Raw genomic sequence first — 23,176 nt, forward strand, 5'->3', positions numbered from 1 at the left:
CTTTACTGAAATACTCTGTAATTAAAATGGTGGAAAAGAGTAGCTCCTGAGTTTCTTGCCGGTTCTTCTCGATAGAATCTAGTTTCCGAATCGTTGATAGTTTTACATTTAATTTAACACTGTAACATGACGAATCTAAAGTGCTTTTATAAGACTACTTGAATATTTTGATTTGATTTGATTTGATTCTGGCCAGACTTGTATAAATTAATAGTTTATCTGTTTTTGCGCTAAAGATAAACATCGTTGGGTTATTTTATAACATTCCCTCGTTTTATTTATATCTTCTTAATGATAAACGAGACACTTTTTGATAGAAGTTCATTTTCAAATTTATTATAGTTAAAATCATACCTTTAATCGGGTTGCCATTTCTTTAAATTCGTCCCACTAAAAAATAATTATTAAAATTATTAATTTGTGGACTTATTATTCATCCGTTTAATAAATCTAAAACTACATTATACGTCATTAACTTACTTTATTATTTTTATTTAATCTGTCATCCTGTCAAAGGAAAAAAAATATTTTGCCAAAAAAAATATCTTCTGTTAATATCATTAAAATACTAAACTAATATATATTTAATTAATATGTATTTTGTTATTGTATTTAATAAAAATAAGCGTGATCGGTTTCAGAACGTTATTGCTTTGGAATTAAGACAAGATTTTCCCGCGTGAATTAGTAATTAATTAAATTAAATTATTAAATCACTGTCAGAAATTTAATTTAATTTTATCCGACCTCAGGATTGTAAGGTTGATAGTATAAAACAATTTATAAAAATGTATTCCATGTAGTGGTTTATTTATTAATTGCTTCGTATATTTACATATCTAGATAACGTGTCGCACTACAAACAAACTAAAACAAACGAACCAACTTTATTATATTAGTGTGCATGAGAGCAACGTTGGTCACTCGACAAACTTAGCGGCCAACTGTTGGCCACCATTGTTTTCTACTTTTTTTTATGATATCGGTAGGCGGACGAGCAAATGGGCCACCTGATGGTAAGTGGTCACCACCGCCCATAGCCAATGGCGTTGTAAGAAATATTAACCATTCCTTACATCGCAATGCGCGCCACCAACCTTAGGAAACAAGATGTTACGTCCCTTGTGCCTATAGTTTTACTGACTCACTCACCCTTCAAACCGGAACACAACAATACTGAGTACTGCTGTTTGGCGGTAGAAAATCTGATAAATGGGTGGTACCAACCCAGACGGGCTTGCACAAAGCCCCACCACCAAGTAAACTACGCGTATTTTCTTTCAAGACATATAAATAATCAAAGATTAATTGTTTTGTTATTTTTGTACATATTTATCCTGTAGGATAAGTTTTGGACATAACACCCATGAAATGCTTAGACAATACATTCGCAATTTTATGCCAATTGAAGCAAATTGGACTTAAATAAATCCATATCACCCAATCATTAGTTATCAAAGAAAATCAGAATAATGCTAGGTTCACATTATTCCATTTCAGCGGTCGAATCCAAGGCTGAAATGTCACTGGGATAATGTGAACCAACACCAGAATGTACCTATTCTAGTGGACGACTCTGTTCAGTGACTGGCTCGTTACTATAGTCAACAACTTCTGGATGACTGGAATCTAATACTGAATTGGACTATGGAGAACCATTCGTGGGCATTATTGCCTTCTGTGTCATGATTTAAAGTTTTCAGAAACTAACTTCAATTAAAAAAAACCACATATAATATGTTACATTTCATAAATATTTGTGAGATAGATCTTTGCCTAATAATCAGACATCTTGAGAAATAAATTCAAACCTATTTTCGTTGGATTTATATCCCATTTAACTGAGTTAATAAGACGTGGTGCTATGCTTTTAATAAAGGTTCTTGCACTATTAGTCCAAGGTCTAAATGTTTCAATTGCACTTGCAACAAAGACATAACTTGGAATAAGAGACGAATATTTCCATCGTTTGAACGCTTCAGCGTAACGTCCCACGCTAGGTCTATTAATTCAAGATTAATAAAAAACATACATACAAATGTTGCAAGGAATTTTTAAACCTGCCCAACCGATTTACTTAAAACTTCTCACACTTCTGGTACAAAAGAGCTATTATGTAAAATAATAGTAATCTCCCGGCAGACCAGCGCCGTGAAATGTGACAAAATTAAATGCGTTGTCCTAACTAATATTGTAAAAGCAAATGTGAGTTTGTTTGTTAGTTACACCGTTTATTATGAAATTTTCCAAGGGTACGGAGGACATGGGTTTCCTCTGACCCCTCCCGGGAATTATTCTGCCTTTCTGTGTTATTAATGTTTCTTATTGTTTGGTTTGGTTCCAAACTATATAAATAAATATATTTTCTTTTATCAGTATCAAGTACTGAATTATTAAATTATAAAACAAGACTTATTTGAAAGATTTTTTATATGTAAATTTTAATCCACTTTAAAAAGAGAGGTTATCAATTTTGGTACCTCAATACTCTGTCGTTTATGATCCGCTTTGGGAAATTATTAATTTTATTGTTTGAGCGTGTTCTTGTTTGGTTCCATTTAAATTTGAAGTTGATTTTATATTTATAATTATAAGTAATGTAATACATTACTTATATAATACATTACTTATATATTTAGAAGTTAAATGGGATATAAAACCAACGAAAATCGGTTTGAATTTATTTCTTAAGATGTCTAATTTATAGCCAAAGATCCATCACATGGTAAGTGGGCATCTTCACCCGTAGATTTCTTTGTTGTTGTAATCCTTCTTGTTAACGAGTATACTCTACTCGTGCAATGCAAATACTCTTACCAGCTCGTCTAATTCATCGTACAACGCCCTCGTGTCATATCGGTCGTTTTTAGGTTTAGGTAGCATTTGTCGATACTGATGAAACTAAAAGAATAAAAAAATATATGTTGAAATACTATATTTATAAGCCTGATTCAACTCTGAGAACATTTTCCAATTAAAATTTATAATTAAGTGTTTTTAGTTGAATTTTGCCCACGTATGCTCATCTACCCTAGCCTTTAAATGCCCCTTTGCTGGGCTAAGGCTTTCTCTCCCACTGAGAAAGAGCTTGCGCTGCTCCTATACCGGTTGGTAGATATACACGTGACAGAATGTCATTGAAATCCGACACACGGAGGATGTTTCTTCTTCACGATGTTTTCCTTCACCGCCGAACACAAGATGAATCATAAACGCAAATTAAGCACATCTAAATAAAGTGGCGCTTGCTTGCTGGGTTTGAACTTGCAATCATCGGTTAAGACGCATACGTTCAAACTACTCGCCATTATCGAGATCTCGAACATTTAGCCTACTGTGCAAAATAAATAATAGTTCCCAAATCTTTCGCAAGTACATCTTTTTATTGCCTCATTTGTGCAATTAAATCAAAAATTGTAATAATTGTAGATAAATTTTACTAGCGTGCTCTTCTCCTTCTAGATATTCAAATACTACGCAAAGATTTAATTTTCAGAAAACGTTTATAAAAAACGAGACTCGTGTACTAATGTACCTGAAAAGTTCTACTTCGTCGGCGCAATTAAAGGTAAATTTTCAACGGTAAAATAATAATAATACACTTATTAATAATGAGGTTATAATAATTGTTAAGATAAATGTAATTCTTTTTTTTTTTCACCTCTACTATAACGATCCTCAAAAATTTTATTATGCACAATTTAACTTGTAATAAAATAAACATTGTTGATAACATAAGGCGTAATGCCTAATTGTAGAGACTTAATTGGCGGTTTACCGAACAACTTCATCATGTAGTTTTTTTTTATGACATTGGTTGGCGGACGAGCATATGGGCCACCTGATGGTAAGTGGTCACCACCGCCCATAGACAAAGGCGCTATAAGAAATATTAACCATTCCTTACATCACCTATGCGCCACCAACCTTGGGAACTAAGATCCCTTGTGCCTGTGATTACACTGGCTCACTCACCCTTCTAACCGGAACATAACAATACAGTGTAGTGTTATTTGGCGGTAGAATATCTAAGTAAGTAAGAGTAAGTGTATCTACCCAGACGGGTTTACACTAAACCGTCCCACCAAGTAGTCTCTTACAAATTTATCTTAATCCAAGTGTAACAAAAGCAATATACATATATATTGTATATATTATGAGTACGTTATGTACAGATTATATTTCCATGTTATAATAGTCGTATACCATTTAAGTTTTCTGCCACAGGTGCTGCTTTTGAGCATGTCTTTATTTGCTCATAACATATTCTACCCTCTCTCGCCTTTGCCATATAAACTTAATGCACTCTTTTATCTTTATATGTATTAAGTCTGTGGTCTGTTCCATATCTATGATTCAAATAGATATTATTTGTTTATTTTATCAAAATATATATATTCAAATAGGCTCATTGAAACAGTAATGAATCGTCAGGTTACAGTGTTGAATTAAATGTTAAGCTAGCATTGGTTAGGAAACTAGATTCTACCGAGAAGAACCGGTAAGTAACTCAGTAGTTACTCTTTATCACCATTTTAATTACAATGTATGTACAATGTACTATTATTTTGATATATATACATATATCCCGTCTGGAAATCACTAAATATAATCTTGTATTGATTAATAGAGTTAATAATTTTATAAATATATTTTTGTAACTAAGAGCATCTTTTATTATGATCCGATCGTTAATACTTTTAGAATGAGTTCGTGCTTGCAATGTTGCTGTGTGCTCTTTAAATAGTTGAGAGAAAAAAACGCAATATTATTTAGCAATTGCTTTAAATAAGCCGCAAAATTCTGTGGAAATATAATAAATATATATAGATTTATAATAGACAATATGTTAATAAATTATTACTTAAAATTATTTTGAAAATATGTATTGTATCTGGGCGTGCTATTTTATCATCTTGATTAAAATCAACGTTAATAGCTTTGCACATTAATATAAATTCAGGGTATTAGCATAGAAAAGACTTGTCGTGGAGTTTAATTTGTAATATATGTTTTTAAATATATCTACTTTAATATTTCTGTTATAAATATTCATTGAAAAATATTATTAGGTTTTTTTTTTGTTTTAATATCGTCGTCATTTAAAAAAACATCACTGTTTCAAAATAATGTTAAACTCATTGTTATTCTTTAACCTAATTTTCGCTTTAAATCTAAATTCCGTTACGAATTTCCCTCACAATCGCGAAATAACTGAATCTGTCCCAACAAATTACGCGTTTCGTGAGTTAAGATATTCTACATCCTAGTACATAAGACAATAAAAATAAATACCTTATCGCAGACAACAATATTGTTCGCTTGATAATATTTGGCAATTTACCTGAGAATTTTGTTTATCAAAATGTTGAGGATATCTTTGTCCAAATACATTTAACATAAAACTTAACGACAGTGTTTTCAACAACATCGTTGCGTCTATAATAGTAACTTCTTATTACTGAAACTAATTAAAAATTAAATTAGCGATTCAAAACAGAGATAAAAATGAACGGACGTTTAATTTTAAAATACGAATGACAGATTTATATGTTTAGATATACAAAATACACTGTGTACACGTACTTTGTTCTATGTAGTTACACAAGTTCAGGTGGAGTTCATCAGTCGGACGCATACCTGGGGGCTAATTCTATTTACTTGTAACGGTCACGATACTATCCCGATACTATTCCGATTCAACGTTTAATGTTAACGTTAATATATTTTATTTTACACCACAAACATAATATACACAAATCTTAGAACATAAAATATACTCGTATATATAAATATTTGATGCGTTGTACAACGGACGGACTTATGGCTAATTAACCCTCTCTTCCAGACAACCCAAACTATTTCACAGAAAAATAAACCTCAATATATATCTTAATCGTAACTGAGGGCTAATTCTATTGATGTACATCAGACATGATACGATCCCGATTGTATCCTATCTAACTTCGAAACACGCGTTGGTGGATTCACATGTGGCAGAATTTCGTTGAAATTGGCCACATGCAGGTTTCCTCACGTTTTGTTTCCTTCGCCGCCGAGCACGAGATAAATTATAAACACAAATTAAGCACATGAAAATTTAAGATTAAGATATACGCGTTCTCATCACTGGTCCATCTCGTCTCGCAATTTGTTTGTTTTAAAAAAAAGCTTAATTTGTTACTTTGTATGATGATGGGAATTTAAAATAAATAAATATACAAGCTCTTTATTTCCATGGTTCTGAATTAGGCATTCATAGGGAGTCTCGGAAATGATAACAACATATGTTCTTCGGAGAGCATTGTCAACATAGTGTATCACTTGAACCTAGTTTTAATTGGCTTAAAAACCCAACATCATTATGATCGCAGTGAAAATGGTACTCGTGAATATTGAATCTCTAGAAGATTGGATTTTTACTACCGTATTTTCTCTTTGATTGATTGACTGCTGGACTAAGTAAATAGTGGCTAATTCTAGAGACATAATAATCTGTTTGTTTGACAGCTGTATTAAAAAATAAATGTCAAGCAGTCTATATTAACAGTATCTAAAACGGGATATTTACCATGTTTTTTATTTTTATTTGGTGGAGCTCGATATTTCGACATTATCTACGAATGTCTTGTTCACGAGACTTTAAAAAAGTATACATTCATATCATAAATGCGAAAGAAACCCTGTCGGGTCAAACCACTGAATTGATTTTGATGAAATTTGGTATGAAGGAAGCTTGAACTCCAAGGAAGGACATAGGCTACCATGCCTGTATCACACCTGACGACTAACCCCTAAAACGCGAGCAAAACCGCGGACGACATCTTCTTCTTCTTCTTCATATATTTAATTTTTCTTTAAAAACAATCATTAAGCCTTTCTTAAACTATCAAGATAACTCGCATTAGAAACAGCCTAATGGAATAACCTCTAAATCTTTTCCTAAAGAGCAAACGAGGCTCTTGCCCAGTGGGCCATGTGCAGAATGTAACATTTTTGGCTTTATTTAATAAGCGATATAGTTTCGAACACATTTGGATTAAAAAGATTCATTTTTTTATTTCATTTAAATAGCTGAGTCAATGAGCAGACTAGGAGTATGTAGTTCTTGTAAGGTTTATATAAAAACATAAGTTAAAAATATAAGGATATGTGCTATGAGCAACAGCGATACGGAGTCCAAAGGGATGATGAAAGCATCGTGGTCAGAGTATCAGAGTACTTTGAAAATAAACATTTCGCTCTTTTTTTTTTAATATAAAAACCACAAAAATGTTTTATCAGCCTAGGATTATTTCTCGGAACGTGTTTATATAAGCTGTTGTTTATTTTTTGACAATTATGTTGTATGATTCTAATTTTATTAATACTTACCAGCTATACTAGCTGTCCGTCCTGACTTCGCCCGTGTAATATAAGGTTCTACCCAAAACGTTTATAATGAAGAGCAAATATAAAAAGGAAAATTATTGTTATTTTCAAGCCTCAGGTGTTAGTAGAATTGAACAATTTACTAAAATTTTCAATAGAATCTAATATCAAAAGTGGTTTAACGCATAGAATACAAATGTATATTAATTTTTATTTATCCAGACTCTTATATTCCACAGGAGACAGAGTTTCTCTCGCATTTATAATATTAATACTTATAAATGTTATTAGGATGAAACTATTGTTCAAAATATGTAGTATTTTAGACATAATTTAATAATTAATAAATAATTACAGGCACTATGTCCTTCATCACACTTGCCAAGATTAGGCGCACATTGGAGATGTAAGGAATCGTTATAATTTCTTATGGCGCCAGTGACGATGGGCAGTAGGAACTACCACCAGGTGATCCATTTGCCAGTCCGTATACCAATGTTAAAAAAAATAGATTTCTAATATTTATTTCTCTATTTACATACATTACATTAACAGCCTGTAAATTTCCCACTGCTGGGCTAAGGCATCCTCTCCCTTTGAGAAGAAGGTTTTGGAGCATATTCCACCACGCTACTGCAATGCGGGTTGGTGGAACACACATGTGGCAGAATTTCATTGAAATTAGACACATACAGGTTTCCTCACGATGTTTTCTTTCACCGCAGAGCACGAGATGAATTATAAACACAAATTAAGTAAGTAAATTTGAATTCCTTTTTTATGATACATATATCATCTATTGGTCGTCAAGTAAGATCGCCTTGTACGAACGTATTTACCATACATTAGGGCACCAATGAACAAAAAATATCTTAATATATGTATGTACAGTCGGGGTAAGAAAAGGTTCGTCACCTTAAGATCTATTTTCGTGTGCTCACTATGAGCGATAATCTGCTTTACCGATTGAGTATGACATATTGCGTCGCAATGTCATTATAAGTCGCATCTAGCAAAGAGTATTATCTAGCGTTTAAAAGCTATAATAATAATAATAAGAAGAATCCGTCAATCGGGATGACAGTTACCAACTTTTCACGAAACCTCACATCCCTTAGTGAATGCTCGTGTAACATCGGAGATTAGGACATTGTCTTGTCTCTTATGAAAGAGAGTGCATAGTAGTAATCCTACTTCCTACTAATATTATAAACGCGAAAGTTTGTGTGTATGTAGGTTTTACTAAATGAAACGTCTCTTTTATAATTTTACATAGATGCGCCCTCAACAAAGAGCGGAGAACGCGACGAAAAAAAAATGTGGTCAGTACACACACACTTGTACAATAGTATCACGTTTGGCGAGTGTCAAATATCTGTCACACACACCGAGATAAATAATTTGACTCGTTTGTTTTAGTTCTTTTGTCGTGCGGCACTCTGTCTAGATACATAAAAAATCTAAACCTCAAGTACACCTAAACCTAAAGTAATCTACAAAGTACTTTCAGCCCTTAGTTAAATGAAAATATAAAATAAATATTGCCTTAATCAAAAAAATACTTTAACAAAACTTGTACAATTGTTAAACCAATGTATATCAATATCAATTTTTGAAAGATTTATTTTTTTAAGAAACAAGAATTTAAAATAGAATAAAATATTTCTCACGAAAAAATAAAACGACGTCGAAGTTTATTCAAGCTCAAAAATATATATTTTTAGAACCAGAAGTAGGAATTACTGAAAGAAAAAAAAGCAAATAAGCTAACCTCTACAACAATGACCTTTAATTTACAATAACAATCAATCTACAAGACAAATAACCATCAATAATCACACTACACAGTCCAAAATGATAATCGCGATCCAATGTGTCTGCCGCCAAAAACTCCCGCTTTTTTTTTTTTTTTTAATGGTATTTCTTTGACGTGATGTTTATTCCAACAATATATACTTCAAAAAATAGTTAACATTTTATTATTCTTAAATTAACTTTTACAACGAAAGAGGTTTTATATTATCCTAAATTAACAATATTGCCCCTAAAGGATCGTCTAAAGGGTTAGTCTAAAAATTGATATCGTACCTTATTTCTATTGACTTTGTTTTAATCATTCACTTGGGTAGGTACCTATATATGATCTGTGGCGTAATTACATTTCGTTGATATTCAAATATCGAAAATTATTACATTTCAAATGTAACAACAAAATAAGTAACATCAAAATTCTTTATTCAAAATAAAATCATTACACTTATTCTACGGCCTAATGCATCAATACCCTGTAGCGTAATCTCTACATAGGTGTAACGAAGTCGCTTCCCTCTGTCCGTCTGTCCCTGTGTTTGCTTAGATCTTTACAATTACGCAACGGATTTTGATGCGATTTTTTTGATAGATAGAGTGATTCAAGAGAAAGGTTTTTATATATAACACATGCATAATATAGTAGAGAAACACTGACAATATTAGGTTTCTAATGTGATGTCGTAAATAGAAACTTTTTTGCGCTTACATTGCAAACGCTAGCTGAACCCTACGAGATAGACCAAAATAATGTACTACAGTATTGTACACCTTAAAAAGTCCTTTAAAAAAGGCACGATGGTATATGTCTATCTCTTAGGGATAACCCACAATAACCATTTTTGATCCTTTACTTTTTACGAGAAATAATGGCTTATTTTCGAAGCGATTTTAAGCAATACAGCATTAATCCTCATCAAATTAAGTACCTTAAATACATTGTGCATTTAATACAGATCGATACGGTTCTACACAGCATGTAATTTAAATGAATATTTTCAAAGATATTACAGATTTAAAATGCAGGACATGACAGAAAGCTGTGAACGTTGTATATGAAGACATTCTGTAGTATATTTTTTATATGATAAAAAAAGAGTACGTGATCGCCTGTCACAGAGGCTTGAATTGACTTTTTGGCGCGAAGTTTAGGTGCTTCCGACATACAATTGCCGAGTCATAGAAAATATACCTGCCGGTGCCAATTTAAGTAAAACCTTACTTTCCAATTGACCGCGAAACTGAACGAGGTTCGATACATCAACGCCAAGTATTCCGATAGTACTTACGACTACGTATTACGACTGACTTACTTTAACGATATTACAATTGAATAATTTCGAACGTTTTCGGGGATCCCATTGTAAAAGAGAATAGAGAATTTACACAAAAAAAAAATACCCTTCGCAGCTGGGTAACATACCGTTGCTTGATCCTAGTAATAATAGTACGTACATCACAATTTCTACAAAAGTGAGTAACCTTAGGAGATAGATACTATCGCAGATTTTTCTGTAAGCCCTTTTAAGATCAACTTTTTCATAAACTGTTTTGATATGTCTCTTAAGGTTTCGCCAGCGTTAGCCATCCATGTAAGCGTACGAAAATAGTTTTTTGAATAAACCACCGTTATAGTTCAGTCATTTTGTACAACACAATTACAAATTATATGTACCTATTAAAGTATATATTAAACATGGCTCGTTCCATTTTTGAAAAATGAATCAATATTTGTTGATTGGTTTAAAAAAAGCGCACAAGCGAAGGCAGAAAGCGACTTTGTTTTATACTATTTATAGAAGCCGGGTAGGTCAAGAGTTTAGAATCATTGAATTTAAACCGATTGCTGGTTTCGGTCACTTACGACTAAGTTTTGATATGTTTTATTTATCATCTTTATTTATAATTCATCAAAATATCTATAAAATGGCTTTACCTAGAACGCAGCTGTCAACGTCAGAGATGTTTGTGGAACGTAACGTATAATTTTGTCACCGTCATACGTAAGAGTCGCGTTTCTGTATTCTCACGTGTCTATGACAGTGCTACAGTATTTAGTACTCTGTAATTACTGTACAGTATTCTGTAAGAGGAAACTCGAAACTCACCGAAGAACACGAGCGTGAAATTGCAGATGTTGATATGAGACATAGACTATATTCATTCTAAATGTATAGGGTACATGTAACAAAATGGCGTTACACTGTTAGTCAGTTCTCAACAAGTAAATTCTTACACAATCGCACTGCAGGTGTTCATTTTGTATGCGACACTAGGTCAATACATATAACTATTGACGACCTCCGTGGTCGAGTAGTGTGTACACCGGTTTTCATGGGTACGCCACTCCGAGGTCCCGGGTTCGATTCCCGGCCGAGTCGGTATAGAAAAACGTCATTAGTTTTCTATGTTGTCTTGGGTCTGGGTGTTTGTGGTACCGTCGTTACTTCTGATGTCCATAACATATGTGCTTTAGCTACTTACATTGGGATCAGAGTAATGTATGTGATGTTGTCCAATATTTATTTATTTATTTATTTAATATTTATATTTATTATTTAATATTTAACTATAATCTATTCCAATGGAAGTAGGAAAAAAGATAAACAAACCTTAGATTTACGTTTTTCATGCGATTTACTAATAATTGTGCACGACTAAGAGTTTATTATTAATATATCTTTACTTATAATACAACACTATTACACTTACTTTATTTGGTTTTTTCTATTATGGTTAGAATAAAGTATAGATGAAAACCCGGCTTCACTCGGGTAAAATCAATTAAACTAAATAGATACGGTTTATCCTTTACTTTTCATAAAACATATAACTTTTTCATAAACTTTGATCTATATTTTATTGTAGATAAGTTTCTATCGTGTCTAACTTACTCCTGCACGAAATGATTTATTTGGAACAAACTCTCTGAATGCACCCGTAAACGTCAAACATGGCAGCCCGTTGAACTGTCATGTCATTGAAGTTCATTTATTTATACCCTGTACAAGATAGCTTGATCTTTTTGACAGATGTAAATTTTTCTGATCGACATAACTTTGCAATGACGAACATATTATTTTGCTTAATTTAATGATTTTAAAATATGTAAAAATATTTAAAAAATACATATAATACAAAAGTTCCTAAATATTCAAGCATTATCCAAAAATTTTGAGACTTTTTCTATTATATATTATTGCTTCAAAGTAAAATTTAAATAGAAACACTGAAAATAATGCGCTTGTACATTGTTACATCGGTCGGGCGGTAGGGACGCGAATAACAGGCAGCAACTGCTACATATATCGATTACAAAAATCCTTATTAAAGATCTTTGCTGAGTTATTGTTACGAACGGGGGTCCTTTTCGTTGGGTTCTCTTTGGCTTGTGGTTGGGATCTCTTTAGCTGGTATAACTATTTTTGGAAAAATAAGTTAAAAAAATAATAATTCCTATTTGAATTACGCATTCCATCGTTCCATCGACTGTTATATAATATGTTATATTTTCTGTTTCTCATCACTAGCTCGTCTGTCAAAAAGATCAAGCTAACTTGCACAGGGTATATATATATATATAATATCGAAATATCTCGATTATATGAATTTTGCGGATACATGTTGTCGACTAAAAAAATTATTATTTTTTAACGTGAATACGATTCAATGGAGTCTATCATACCTGCACGAAATTATTAATATAGATATTATAATGATGTATTTAAAATCGAAACGTCTTGTAATACTCGTGTACAAGATAATATTACAACAACTGTTTGGATTTGTACGAATTACATCGGATAAAATTAATATTACGGAAAATAATGTTCTTTATCTATATAAATAAAATGTTCCTAAGCCGTTAATCCGATTGTTATGAAAAAATATGATGAGTTGTTTTGTGTACGCCAGGGAAAAAACTGTTATTCAAACGTAATAAATACCTTAATTCTACCCGAGCAAAGCCGGGTACGGGGCGGGTAGATTGTTTAATAAAAACACTTATTAATATTGCACATTTTTCTATGACTAAAAATATAAATTTACTGCATAATTAAAAAAAAATGTTACCCTATGCAGTGTACACAGATCTGTAATAACATAATTAGTATTATATTTATATTTTATATGAATATATATTATCTGTGTATTTATGTATCTGTCATCTCGAGTGACACACATCGCGGAAAGCGCGGGAAAATAAGATATATAAAAATTGGCACGCGGTGAAAACGGTGTGTCTGCACAGCGAGCTGATATTTAGATATAATATATATTTAATGTAACTTGTAAATCGACCTTATATGTGAATATTACACCCTAAACATAAGTATGTGCATCGTTACATGCTATTTTTTAATAATGATCAGCACAACCACGGCACAGGTTGCATAGTTTTGGGCTTTACTACAATACTCAACTACATATAAAAATATCCTTCCGCCGTGTCTGTCTGTCTATCTGTCTGCAACAAAACTACCGAACGGATTTTTATACGGTTATTACCAATGGATGGAGACATTGCTGTAGTTGTCGGAAAAAAATATGCCGAATCGAGTTATAATGTATATAAACGTTTATTGCTAACCGTGTAAAGCCGGTACTGATAGCTAGTTTAATAATAAGTGTTTCTGCGGTCACGGCCTCGGGCAGACAGCACCTTCCGGCCGCTGGCATTTTGCCCGTCCTGCTATCCGTTGCAATAGAACGCCACCAAAGCATTCACGCATCGTTAATCCGATTGGGATGTAACTTTGTTACTGGCACTTGCACGAAGGCTTCTAACATCGTATGAGGAGCACAAGAGTCCACGTGCCAAATATCCCAATTTGTCACGAAATTCCAATTTTCTTTGGTTCTGTGGAAACCTACCAATTTATAAATCCCAAAGACATGAGGCTGTAGCGTTGCCAAATGTTTTCATATTTGGTGCGCATCACTGAAGTCTGTAGTCGTGCCGGTTAAATTTCAAGATTATAACGTTGGGTTATGTACTAGTTTTAAAGTGAAATAGTCAAAATTTAATCATCACAAATGCAATATAGTGCACGCTGCCATATTACGGTAGAATGATTAACGGATGATGTTTAGATAAGAACTTATTCCATTTCGAATCCGTAGATCTGAAGACGTTTGTCTGTTGACAAATCAAATTTAAGCACTTTAAAATTGAGCTATGCTTAAACATTTATTTGAACTCAAGATGACTTACACCACTTAGAATTATGTTCTCTCCACTGAATTGTCTTCCTTTTTTATTTTCAACGTATTAAATACATTTGTGAAATTTTCTTCATAAAAATAATTCGTATTGCAATATTTCCTACTAGTAACGAATGTGATGAATGAACGAATGAATGGAATAAATTTCAATGACCTGATCATTAATCATGGTAATATTTAATCAGAACTTCCCACGTAATATAATATTCATAACTATCGGTGATTATAGTCCTGCCACTTCGAAGAGTAGCCTCGCAGCATAAGTTTTAATGAAACGCGGTGTCGATACCAGATTACGTGGTTATACTGTGAGAGCACCGTGACGTAGGAATGGTTGAACATGGAATATAAAGTTATTTGGATATATATCATTTATTATTTTAAGTTTTTACATAAGAATTATTAAAATTAATTCCTTAAATATATATAAATATGAATTAAAAATAGTTACTGTATAAATATTGATTGCCTGGACGAGTGGCAAAAATGCTAGTAGCATTTCCCCGTCGAATCGCAAATCTCTGGGCAAAAAACTAACCCGACCTCCTGTCGCCAGTGGAAGCAATAAGTAATTTGGATAAATATTTTCTTAAAAATTATAAGTAAGGCATTTCTTTAAATTAATATGAACCGTATTAATGCGTATCACTTATATATGTAGGATATCCCAAAATTGTCGTTAATTTCGAAGACGACAGAACTGCAGGTCGTGATGACTTAGATTCTAGGATAACAAAATAAGACCTTTAAAATGCGTACTCACTATATATAATGCATGATTTGCCCCGTTGGTCTAGTACCTTAATATACATATAACCACAGATCCCGAAATTCTGGATCCTGATCCCAGATCGAGCCGACAAAAAATGCAATTAGTGGGTTTTTCTGTTGAAAAAATCTCAGTATAAGTCAGGAGTCTTAAAGTTAGCAGTGTTGAGTGTACATACCATGCCTCTGAAAGTGCGTAAAGTCGTTGAACCTGCGCCTGAACACTTTCCGATCGTGTCGGATTTGCCGTCCCATGATTATAAGAATGTATTAATAGAGAGTGTACTTGTGTGAGTGCACTATATTATGTCCTGCATAATTGGCTAGTCTTCCTTGAGACTGGTTGCGATAGGTTATATATTAAAATGAGTTGTTCTTAATTTGAATTAGTAACTATTCTTTGTTTTATTGTTTTCTATTGTTTTTTACATTACTTGTGATCTGTGTAAAAGACCTCAATAAAAGAGTTAGTCTGTATTAAAACACTGAACTGGTAGTTTCATTAATAATCGCCGTGGCCGAATTCGGTCAGGACGACATAATTATCAACACCAGTTTATGATTTACACATCACTTTACGCATTCGTTTTTTTTTTACAATAAGTAGGTGGACCACCTGATGAAAACTAGCCTCCTCTACCCAAAAACATCGCCCATGAAATACACTGATAAATTATTTTTTGGATATGTTTGATTAAGTTAACAACATTATTCAATTGGAATGCCAACTTAAATTTGAATAAATAGATCTCCTAATGATAATCTAAATTCTGCTCCAAATTAAATTGTTAAGCGTTTATCAAGAAACACTAATCCGAAGCAATATAGTGGTGACCCTTTACCATCAGGAGGTCTATTTGCCAATCTACTAACATATTAAGTGTAATAAAAAACCGCTTTTATTAAATATAAATACGCATATATGGATAGACTTGGATCTAATATAAAATACCATATCCATAGTGCTTCTTACTCCGAGTTTCTAGAAAGTGCTTCAAAGTTTGAACTACAATAATCAGTGAAATGGGGCACCTCTTCCATCAAAGGCAAGTTTAGTATGCAGTTCCTCGTAAATAACTAGCGAAATACCATTTCAAGTCCAACGTTAAAATGAAAAAAAAAACGACTTTCCAATTGCAAAAATTGGATTTTTGCATTTATAAATATAAATACTCGTGACACCGTATCTCATAATTAAAACTAAAGTTTAACTCATGTATTTTTTTATGATGAGATATATAATATATTTTTATATATTACAATATTTTATGACAAGCAAACTCTAGGCCTAAATTTATTACAAAATATTTATGCGTTTTTTCAAGTATATCCGAAAATATTGTTCCAAATGGCATAGTATTAAACGCAATTTTTTGTCACAATAAATACTTACAGACATTAAAATGAATAAGGATTAATGTTGTGAGAAAAATGCATTGAATAAAATCATACGTTGATTTTGTTACATGTTAAGTAACTAGATGTGGTAATAGATTAAGATTAATCTTTGATTGTATTCCATGCGTGTACTACTACTACTATCCGAATACGAATACACGCAACATGCAATACATGCAAGAACATGCAAGAAGTGTATGCGTAACAGTTATTATTACGTAAATACGGCTTTTGTATTCATTACTCTTAAAGACGCACGTGAAAAGGCCTCCTGCCTCACTTGTAAAATTGAGAATGATTTAAATGACTCTCGCCTAGGATCCGAGTTTTATTTCCACTGGCGATCGTAACTTTGCGCTTTCAAAGGCTCACTAGAGATAAAAGGCAAGCCTAGGTTTGACTCAAAAAAAAATATGTAAAAGCGATCAGGAAGCACTTCAAATAATCGACTCACTCCCAACGTTCATTAATTCATCTTTTCAGATGTCATTTGCAATGGTTTATTTACTAGAGATAAAACTTTTATTTATACTTCACACAAGACATTGGCTTACTATATTAAATATCTAATACATACTTTATTCAATTCAATTCAAATTCAAATCAACCAATATATAATAGCCTATTCCAATTGAAGAAGGAATAAAGTTAAGACCTTTTATTTACGTATTCCTTGCCGTTTGCTATATTTTGTTCACTACAATCAGTTATTATTTAATAATACATCACTATTCCTTTCAACTATTGAGTTTCTTGACGGTTCTTCTCGGTAGAAACCACTTTCCGAAACGGTTGTCACTTGACATTTAATTCAACGCGGTAATAAGATGATTCAAAATTGTTTTAATTAGCTCACTTGAATATTTTGATTTATGATCCACTTTAATTTTACTTCCAAAGTTCCGTTAAAGAGCTTCGTCGGCATTCAAATTTGTCAGTTTTTCGCGAACCCTTAATGAAGACCATAAATTATATTATTCAAGCTCTCGGCCAATTATATCGCATCAATTCGACGTCAAATGTTGTTTACGATTTCATGCGATTTGCTAATAACTCAGCTGATTGTGCACTACTAAGAGGTTACGATTAAAATATCTTTATTTAACATACAACAGTATTACACTTAATTACTTATTTCCAATTTAATTTTTCTTCCAAAATTCCGATAACAGTTTCATCGTCGTTCAAAACGCCATTTTTTCGCAAATCCATAGTGAATATCATAGATTAATCAAGTTCTCAATATCGCGTCAATTTGCTATCAAATGTTGTTTATTTGGCTTTTTCCTGTTATGGTTGGAATAGAGTATAAACATATACACTTTAATTTGACTTCCAAGTTCCGCGAAATATGTAATGAATATCGTAAATTTTACTATTCAAAATCTCCACCAATTATATTGCGTCAATTATATGTCAATATTGTTTATTTGTCTTTTCTCCTTTTGCTGGTCCACAGACCACAGATATATATATAAAATGATTAGCAGCGGTAAAACGATCGTGGATTTTTACAATTCTGGACTATTATAAATGCGAAAGTAACTCTGTTACTATTACCTCTTCAAGCTTAAGCCGCTGAACCGATATAAATTATACTTGGTATGGAGATAGTTTTAGTCGCGAGGAAGGCCATGGGTTACTATTTAAAATTCACCCCTCGAGGGGTTGAAATGGGGGGGTGATTTGTGTGCTATAAATAAAGTTATATTAATTGCCCGCAGATTCAGCTTGTATAAAATATTGTATATTGTATGCGTTCCATGTGAGTATTTTTTGATATTCCAAAATATTTGATAATTGCATTCAAAACAAATTAATATTCTATATCGCATAATTTTTAGTATGGCAATGTATACGGCTATGTTTTTTCAAGTTTACTTATCTTATTTTTATATACAATACATATATAGTTTAGCTATGTACTACCTACACTACACTAGACACAAAAAGAGACATCTAATGATTTTTATCTAAATTAGTTTGCCTTTAGGTACAGCAAATACAAAATAGTGTTAATATTGCACAGATTACCTACAGATGGCGTCGTCAAACAAAATTTAAATATATGTACAGTAAATACAAAATAGTATTAATATTGCCATTGCCTAACAGATGGCGTTGTCAAACAAAATTTAAATCAATCATTCAAATATATATTTTTTATTAGATTTGTAACTTTTAAATCTAGTTACTAATTATAACATACAATTTTTTATGTACATTTAGGATGATTGCTATTTATTATCTGTTGGTTTATACACCTTATAAAATTTCTTGTTAAATTATATTTTAAATGTAAAATGTTATTATAATCTTTTGAAAATATTAACTAGGTACTAACTGGTTAATTAAAATGGTTTCAGGCCAGACTAAATTGGATTACATACCTCATATCACTAATATAGCTGCTAAAACTTTAAAAAAAAATCTAGCTTGTAATATTGAAAGTGAATAAAGGAAAAAATAAATTTATTATTTGAATTAATAATAAATAAATTAAAAAAAAAAAATTAAAAATGAGGTACAGCAAGATTTAGCAGTTGGAAAAATTTAACCAATTTTAATTCCTTATGAGAAAGTGCTCCGGAAGTCATCATATTCTTTCAACACTACAAAATAAATTTACAAAAACAGCAAATGTATGCCCAAAAATAAAGTATTCAAAAGAAGTGTATCTATTGTTTGTATGTGTCTATTTACCTATATTTTCAATTTTCTGAAGTTAAGTTATTAAAAACATGAAAATAAAAAATAATTTTATGACAAGTTTAATAAACTCAATTAAACCAAAACACAAAATAGTTTTAAAAAAATTAAACAAATACTAGTTTTAAATTTCATTTTTTTAATCTATCTTTTAAAGTAGTGGCGAAAATAAATAATATGTAAAATTAACCTACCAAAATCCAGTTCTTTAAATGAGAATAATAGTTTAACTTCTATTAATATTTCCAAAAATACCACCTCGTGATGAAAAAGAACCGCAATCGTCAAACATTATTACGAAACAAAACAATTGAAATAAATTTCGAATTTTGAAGAAACATTCAAAACTTAGCTGAAAGCGTCAAATATCCATATTTATTTTAATAACACATCAAGGATTTACTCCAATTTATTCAAAATATAAAACATCGCTTTTCCAAAAAAACTCTTTTCAACAATTTTCAGAATTTAAAACAAGATCAAAATTATTCAAAGTTAAATTATAAATTGTGGTCACTTTACGACTCCAAAACCGAAAAGAAAGTTCCAAGTGAAGCCTTAGACGAATGTCAAAAATCGTATCAAAAATAATAAAGCACAATTAGGTCAATAGTGCATAAAAACTGGATGTTATTTTAAATGTCAGTTAGCGGTTATTGTCATAATTTCAAAATTACTGCTAACTGACATGCACAGTTGCACACAACTTAGATGTCATCTTGTCGAGACAGATGACATCAATAATCAGAGTAATAAAAAAATCACTAAATTTGTAGAATTTATTTTAAAACAATATACTCATGTAACTTGCGCCAATATTACATTACTAGCTATTTAATATTAATCCTGCTTATAATAGCAAATAGATTTTTATTGTTGCCAAGATTGATGCTAATGCAGTGTCGCCTGTAATTACAGCACCAGTTAAGCTTATACATTTTCTTTTTGTATAAGCTTAAATTTTGCATTATACTTTCAGATTGGTTTCAATATGTGCTTTGTATAAAATAATAAAACTAGACTAAATTTTAAATAGACTTGTCATGGTATAAATAAAACAAAATTATATCAATCTACATTTATTTCAAACCAAAGTATCTTCCGATCTTATGTACTCTCCAATATCAGCTTGGTGGAATGCTATAGTCGCCAGTGGATCTGCATGTCTACACTCTGTAGTTGATCTTGCTACTACACCAAAACCTATTGGTATGTCTGACATTGTGTTTATAACTACACCTTGATGTTTTGGTGTATTTTCTGTTATTCTTCCTAGTCCTGAAATGAAATTATAGAAGATCACAATTGAATAAAGTCATGTGACAATGTAGACAAATTATTTGTACAATATAATTGTGTTGTTAAGAAAAGTACCAAACACAACACAAGTTCCAATAAACAGAAAAAAAATAGAAAATATGTTTCAATATTAAATGACTAATTTTGTATAATGAATGTTTATTATATTAATCAATTTGAAAATTTCTGCACAATATTGTCCAATTATAAATCTTATAAATTTTATTGCAATGTAAAGGAATTATTGATAAAAAAATATATTAAATTGGTTTATTTTAACACTAGACATAACAGAGATACTATATGAAACTATAAAATGTATGTAAATGAAAATAAAAATATATCACTACTGTCAAATGTTAACTACAGGGGTGATTTAATTTCCGAGCCAGTGATAGATTTTAGACATTCAATTAGTAAGTGAAATGCCTCTATATTGAATAAAAATTTTGAGTTTGGCTTTGAATAATGATATTGTTAATAAGACCATGACATTCCAGACTAATAATAACAGACTTTCAACAAATCCCTAAAATAATTATCATAGAGATACATTTATATGTAGAATAGAAAATACCTTACCACTCTTAATAACATGGTTTCCATACAAGAACTGTTGCTCAGCTGATGGCTTCACCCATATCTTATAAGGTGCATACGGTGCTATATACGCCAATGCTGTTATATGTAACCTAAACTTATTCGTTTTAGTAAATTTTCCAAAACATGTACCGGCGGATATTAAATGGTCAGGTTTGACTGTTTGTGCGAGTTGTAATAACCTTTCAGATATATAATAAACTCTGTCCTTTTTTTCTCTAAAGCAATATGTTCCATCCGGCCTGTCTATTAAAAGTTTTACGTTTACACCAATACTGTAAAAGATAGATTATTTTATAAAAAAGATTAAACAAATTTCAAATATCGAAAGCGCTTTAATGGAACAATAAAATTATAATACACAGTGGCACTATTAAATATTTGAAAAATATTATACTCACTATTTAGTCAATTTTTCAAATAGAACTCTTGTTCGAGTTTCTGATAGAACTTTCATTTTAATTTATTTTACAAAATATCTTATAACTAAATTACAAAACACTATAAACGCACGTGTGTCGTGTTGATTTAAAATATATGAAACGTCAATGTCACCTATCTTGTGAAGTCGAACTTGACGTTTTCGTTTTTTAACGGTATCCACGAACGGTATATAGATTTCGTTAAATAAGATAAGGTAAGAAAAAAACATTGTAATTAATGAAAATTGTATTTGAAAAAAATAAATTATAATATAACTCAAACCATTTTAACTAATTTCAATATTTCTAAACGGATTTCCCTTTTTTTTATCTGTAAGAACTGGTAAGATGAATGATCAAATCTCCGCAAATCATTCTATGTTCATTCACCTCAACCTTAAATTCATTCAACTTTGTGTTGGACTTGGTGACGTACGGTGGTAAGTGAACTTTTCTCATTGTTTACAGTATATTCTTAAAAACTTTTATATAAAATAGAATACTATTATTTTATAAAGGAATGTGTTTTCTGGAAACTGTACTGTATATCTAAACAAATTCTCCATGTTATCGTACTTTTAAATAAGTGTTTGTACGTGTTTTTCACATCTGTTTTATTTCACGACCCTGAAACAAAACAAGTAGATCACGTGATAACAACAAAAAATTCTAATAATAAATAAAAATATATCTTATCTTAATTGAAATAAAGCATGGCATCAATTATTTTTAATGATATTTAGAATCAAGGGGTGTATTTAATAAATTAACATCATGAGTATTTTTACTTCGCTCTTTAGAATTCAAGAAAATACTGCTACTCAATGTTAAATTTTATAACTTCGTGATAATAAACATTTGCTAATTGAATTATTTATAAGCTATTTAAGATTCTAAAACATCGTCTTAGTAAGAGTTTCTAAGAGGAAGTATTAAATTTCTGTTTGCATTTCTGAAACACGTTAATTACGATCTTATTCATGGTGTTGTTTCCTAGAAAAAAACCGATTACTCAGAAATTATTTTGTCAACGCTGCTAAAAAGTATGAACAGGTATTATATAATATATATATTATATAATACATATAATAGAAGAATCAATTTTATTGTTCCAATAGTCGAGAGTTCGACTCGAGAGTAAAAACAAACAAACATACAACATTGGCATTAAATTGACGCGGTATCATTGGTCGAGATCTTGAATAATCTATGGTTTTCATTATATATTCGTGAAAAACTGTAATTTTGAATATCGGCGAAGTTGTTATTAGGAACTCGGAAACCAAAATTAAAGTTTTTATAGTTAAGTAGTAAAGTGAAATAGTGTTGTATTATAAATAAAAATATGTTAATCAAGACTAGTCTGTGGTGCGTAATATAGCAGACATAACATAGTATTCGCAGATTAGCAAATCGTATAGAATGTGTTAATCTAAGGTTTGTCTGTCTTTACTACTTCTTCGATTAGTGCTTTAAAAAGTGATAGCCTTTTTAAACGGCCACCGGGGCGGAGCAGTAAGGTCGTCGAGGCCACACGGAGATAAATTGAAGTTATTTTTTTATGATGTAGGTAT

At 31.3% G+C, this 23,176-nt stretch overlaps 2 protein-coding genes across 4 annotated transcripts in view; one reads left to right on the forward strand and one right to left on the reverse strand.

Moving 5' to 3' along the window:
• Positions 1–20,344: 20,344 nt before the first annotated feature.
• On the reverse strand, positions 20,345–21,808 carry LOC113392012 (60S ribosome subunit biogenesis protein NIP7 homolog). The gene is made up of 3 exons (XM_026628211.2): positions 21,582–21,808; positions 21,163–21,455; positions 20,345–20,559 (listed from the first exon to the last, which is right to left on the reverse strand). Exons 1-3 carry the CDS (start codon positions 21,635–21,637, stop codon positions 20,366–20,368), a joined length of 543 nt encoding a protein of 180 aa, XP_026483996.1. The 5' UTR covers positions 21,638–21,808; the 3' UTR covers positions 20,345–20,365.
• A 143-nt stretch (positions 21,809–21,951) lies between these two features.
• Positions 21,952–23,176, forward strand: part of LOC113391998 (calpain-A) — a 45,967-nt gene continuing 44,742 nt past the window's right edge. For all 3 annotated transcript variants that reach the window (XM_064219371.1, XM_064219370.1, XM_026628188.2), the window contains exon 1: positions 21,952–22,042. The gene's annotated coding sequence lies outside the window, so the exon portion shown is untranslated. The remainder of the gene's footprint in view (positions 22,043–23,176) is intronic.

The sequence above is a fragment of the Vanessa tameamea genome, chromosome 27 (genome assembly GCF_037043105.1).
Source record: "Vanessa tameamea isolate UH-Manoa-2023 chromosome 27, ilVanTame1 primary haplotype, whole genome shotgun sequence".
Classification (NCBI taxonomy): domain Eukaryota; kingdom Metazoa; phylum Arthropoda; class Insecta; order Lepidoptera; family Nymphalidae; genus Vanessa; species Vanessa tameamea.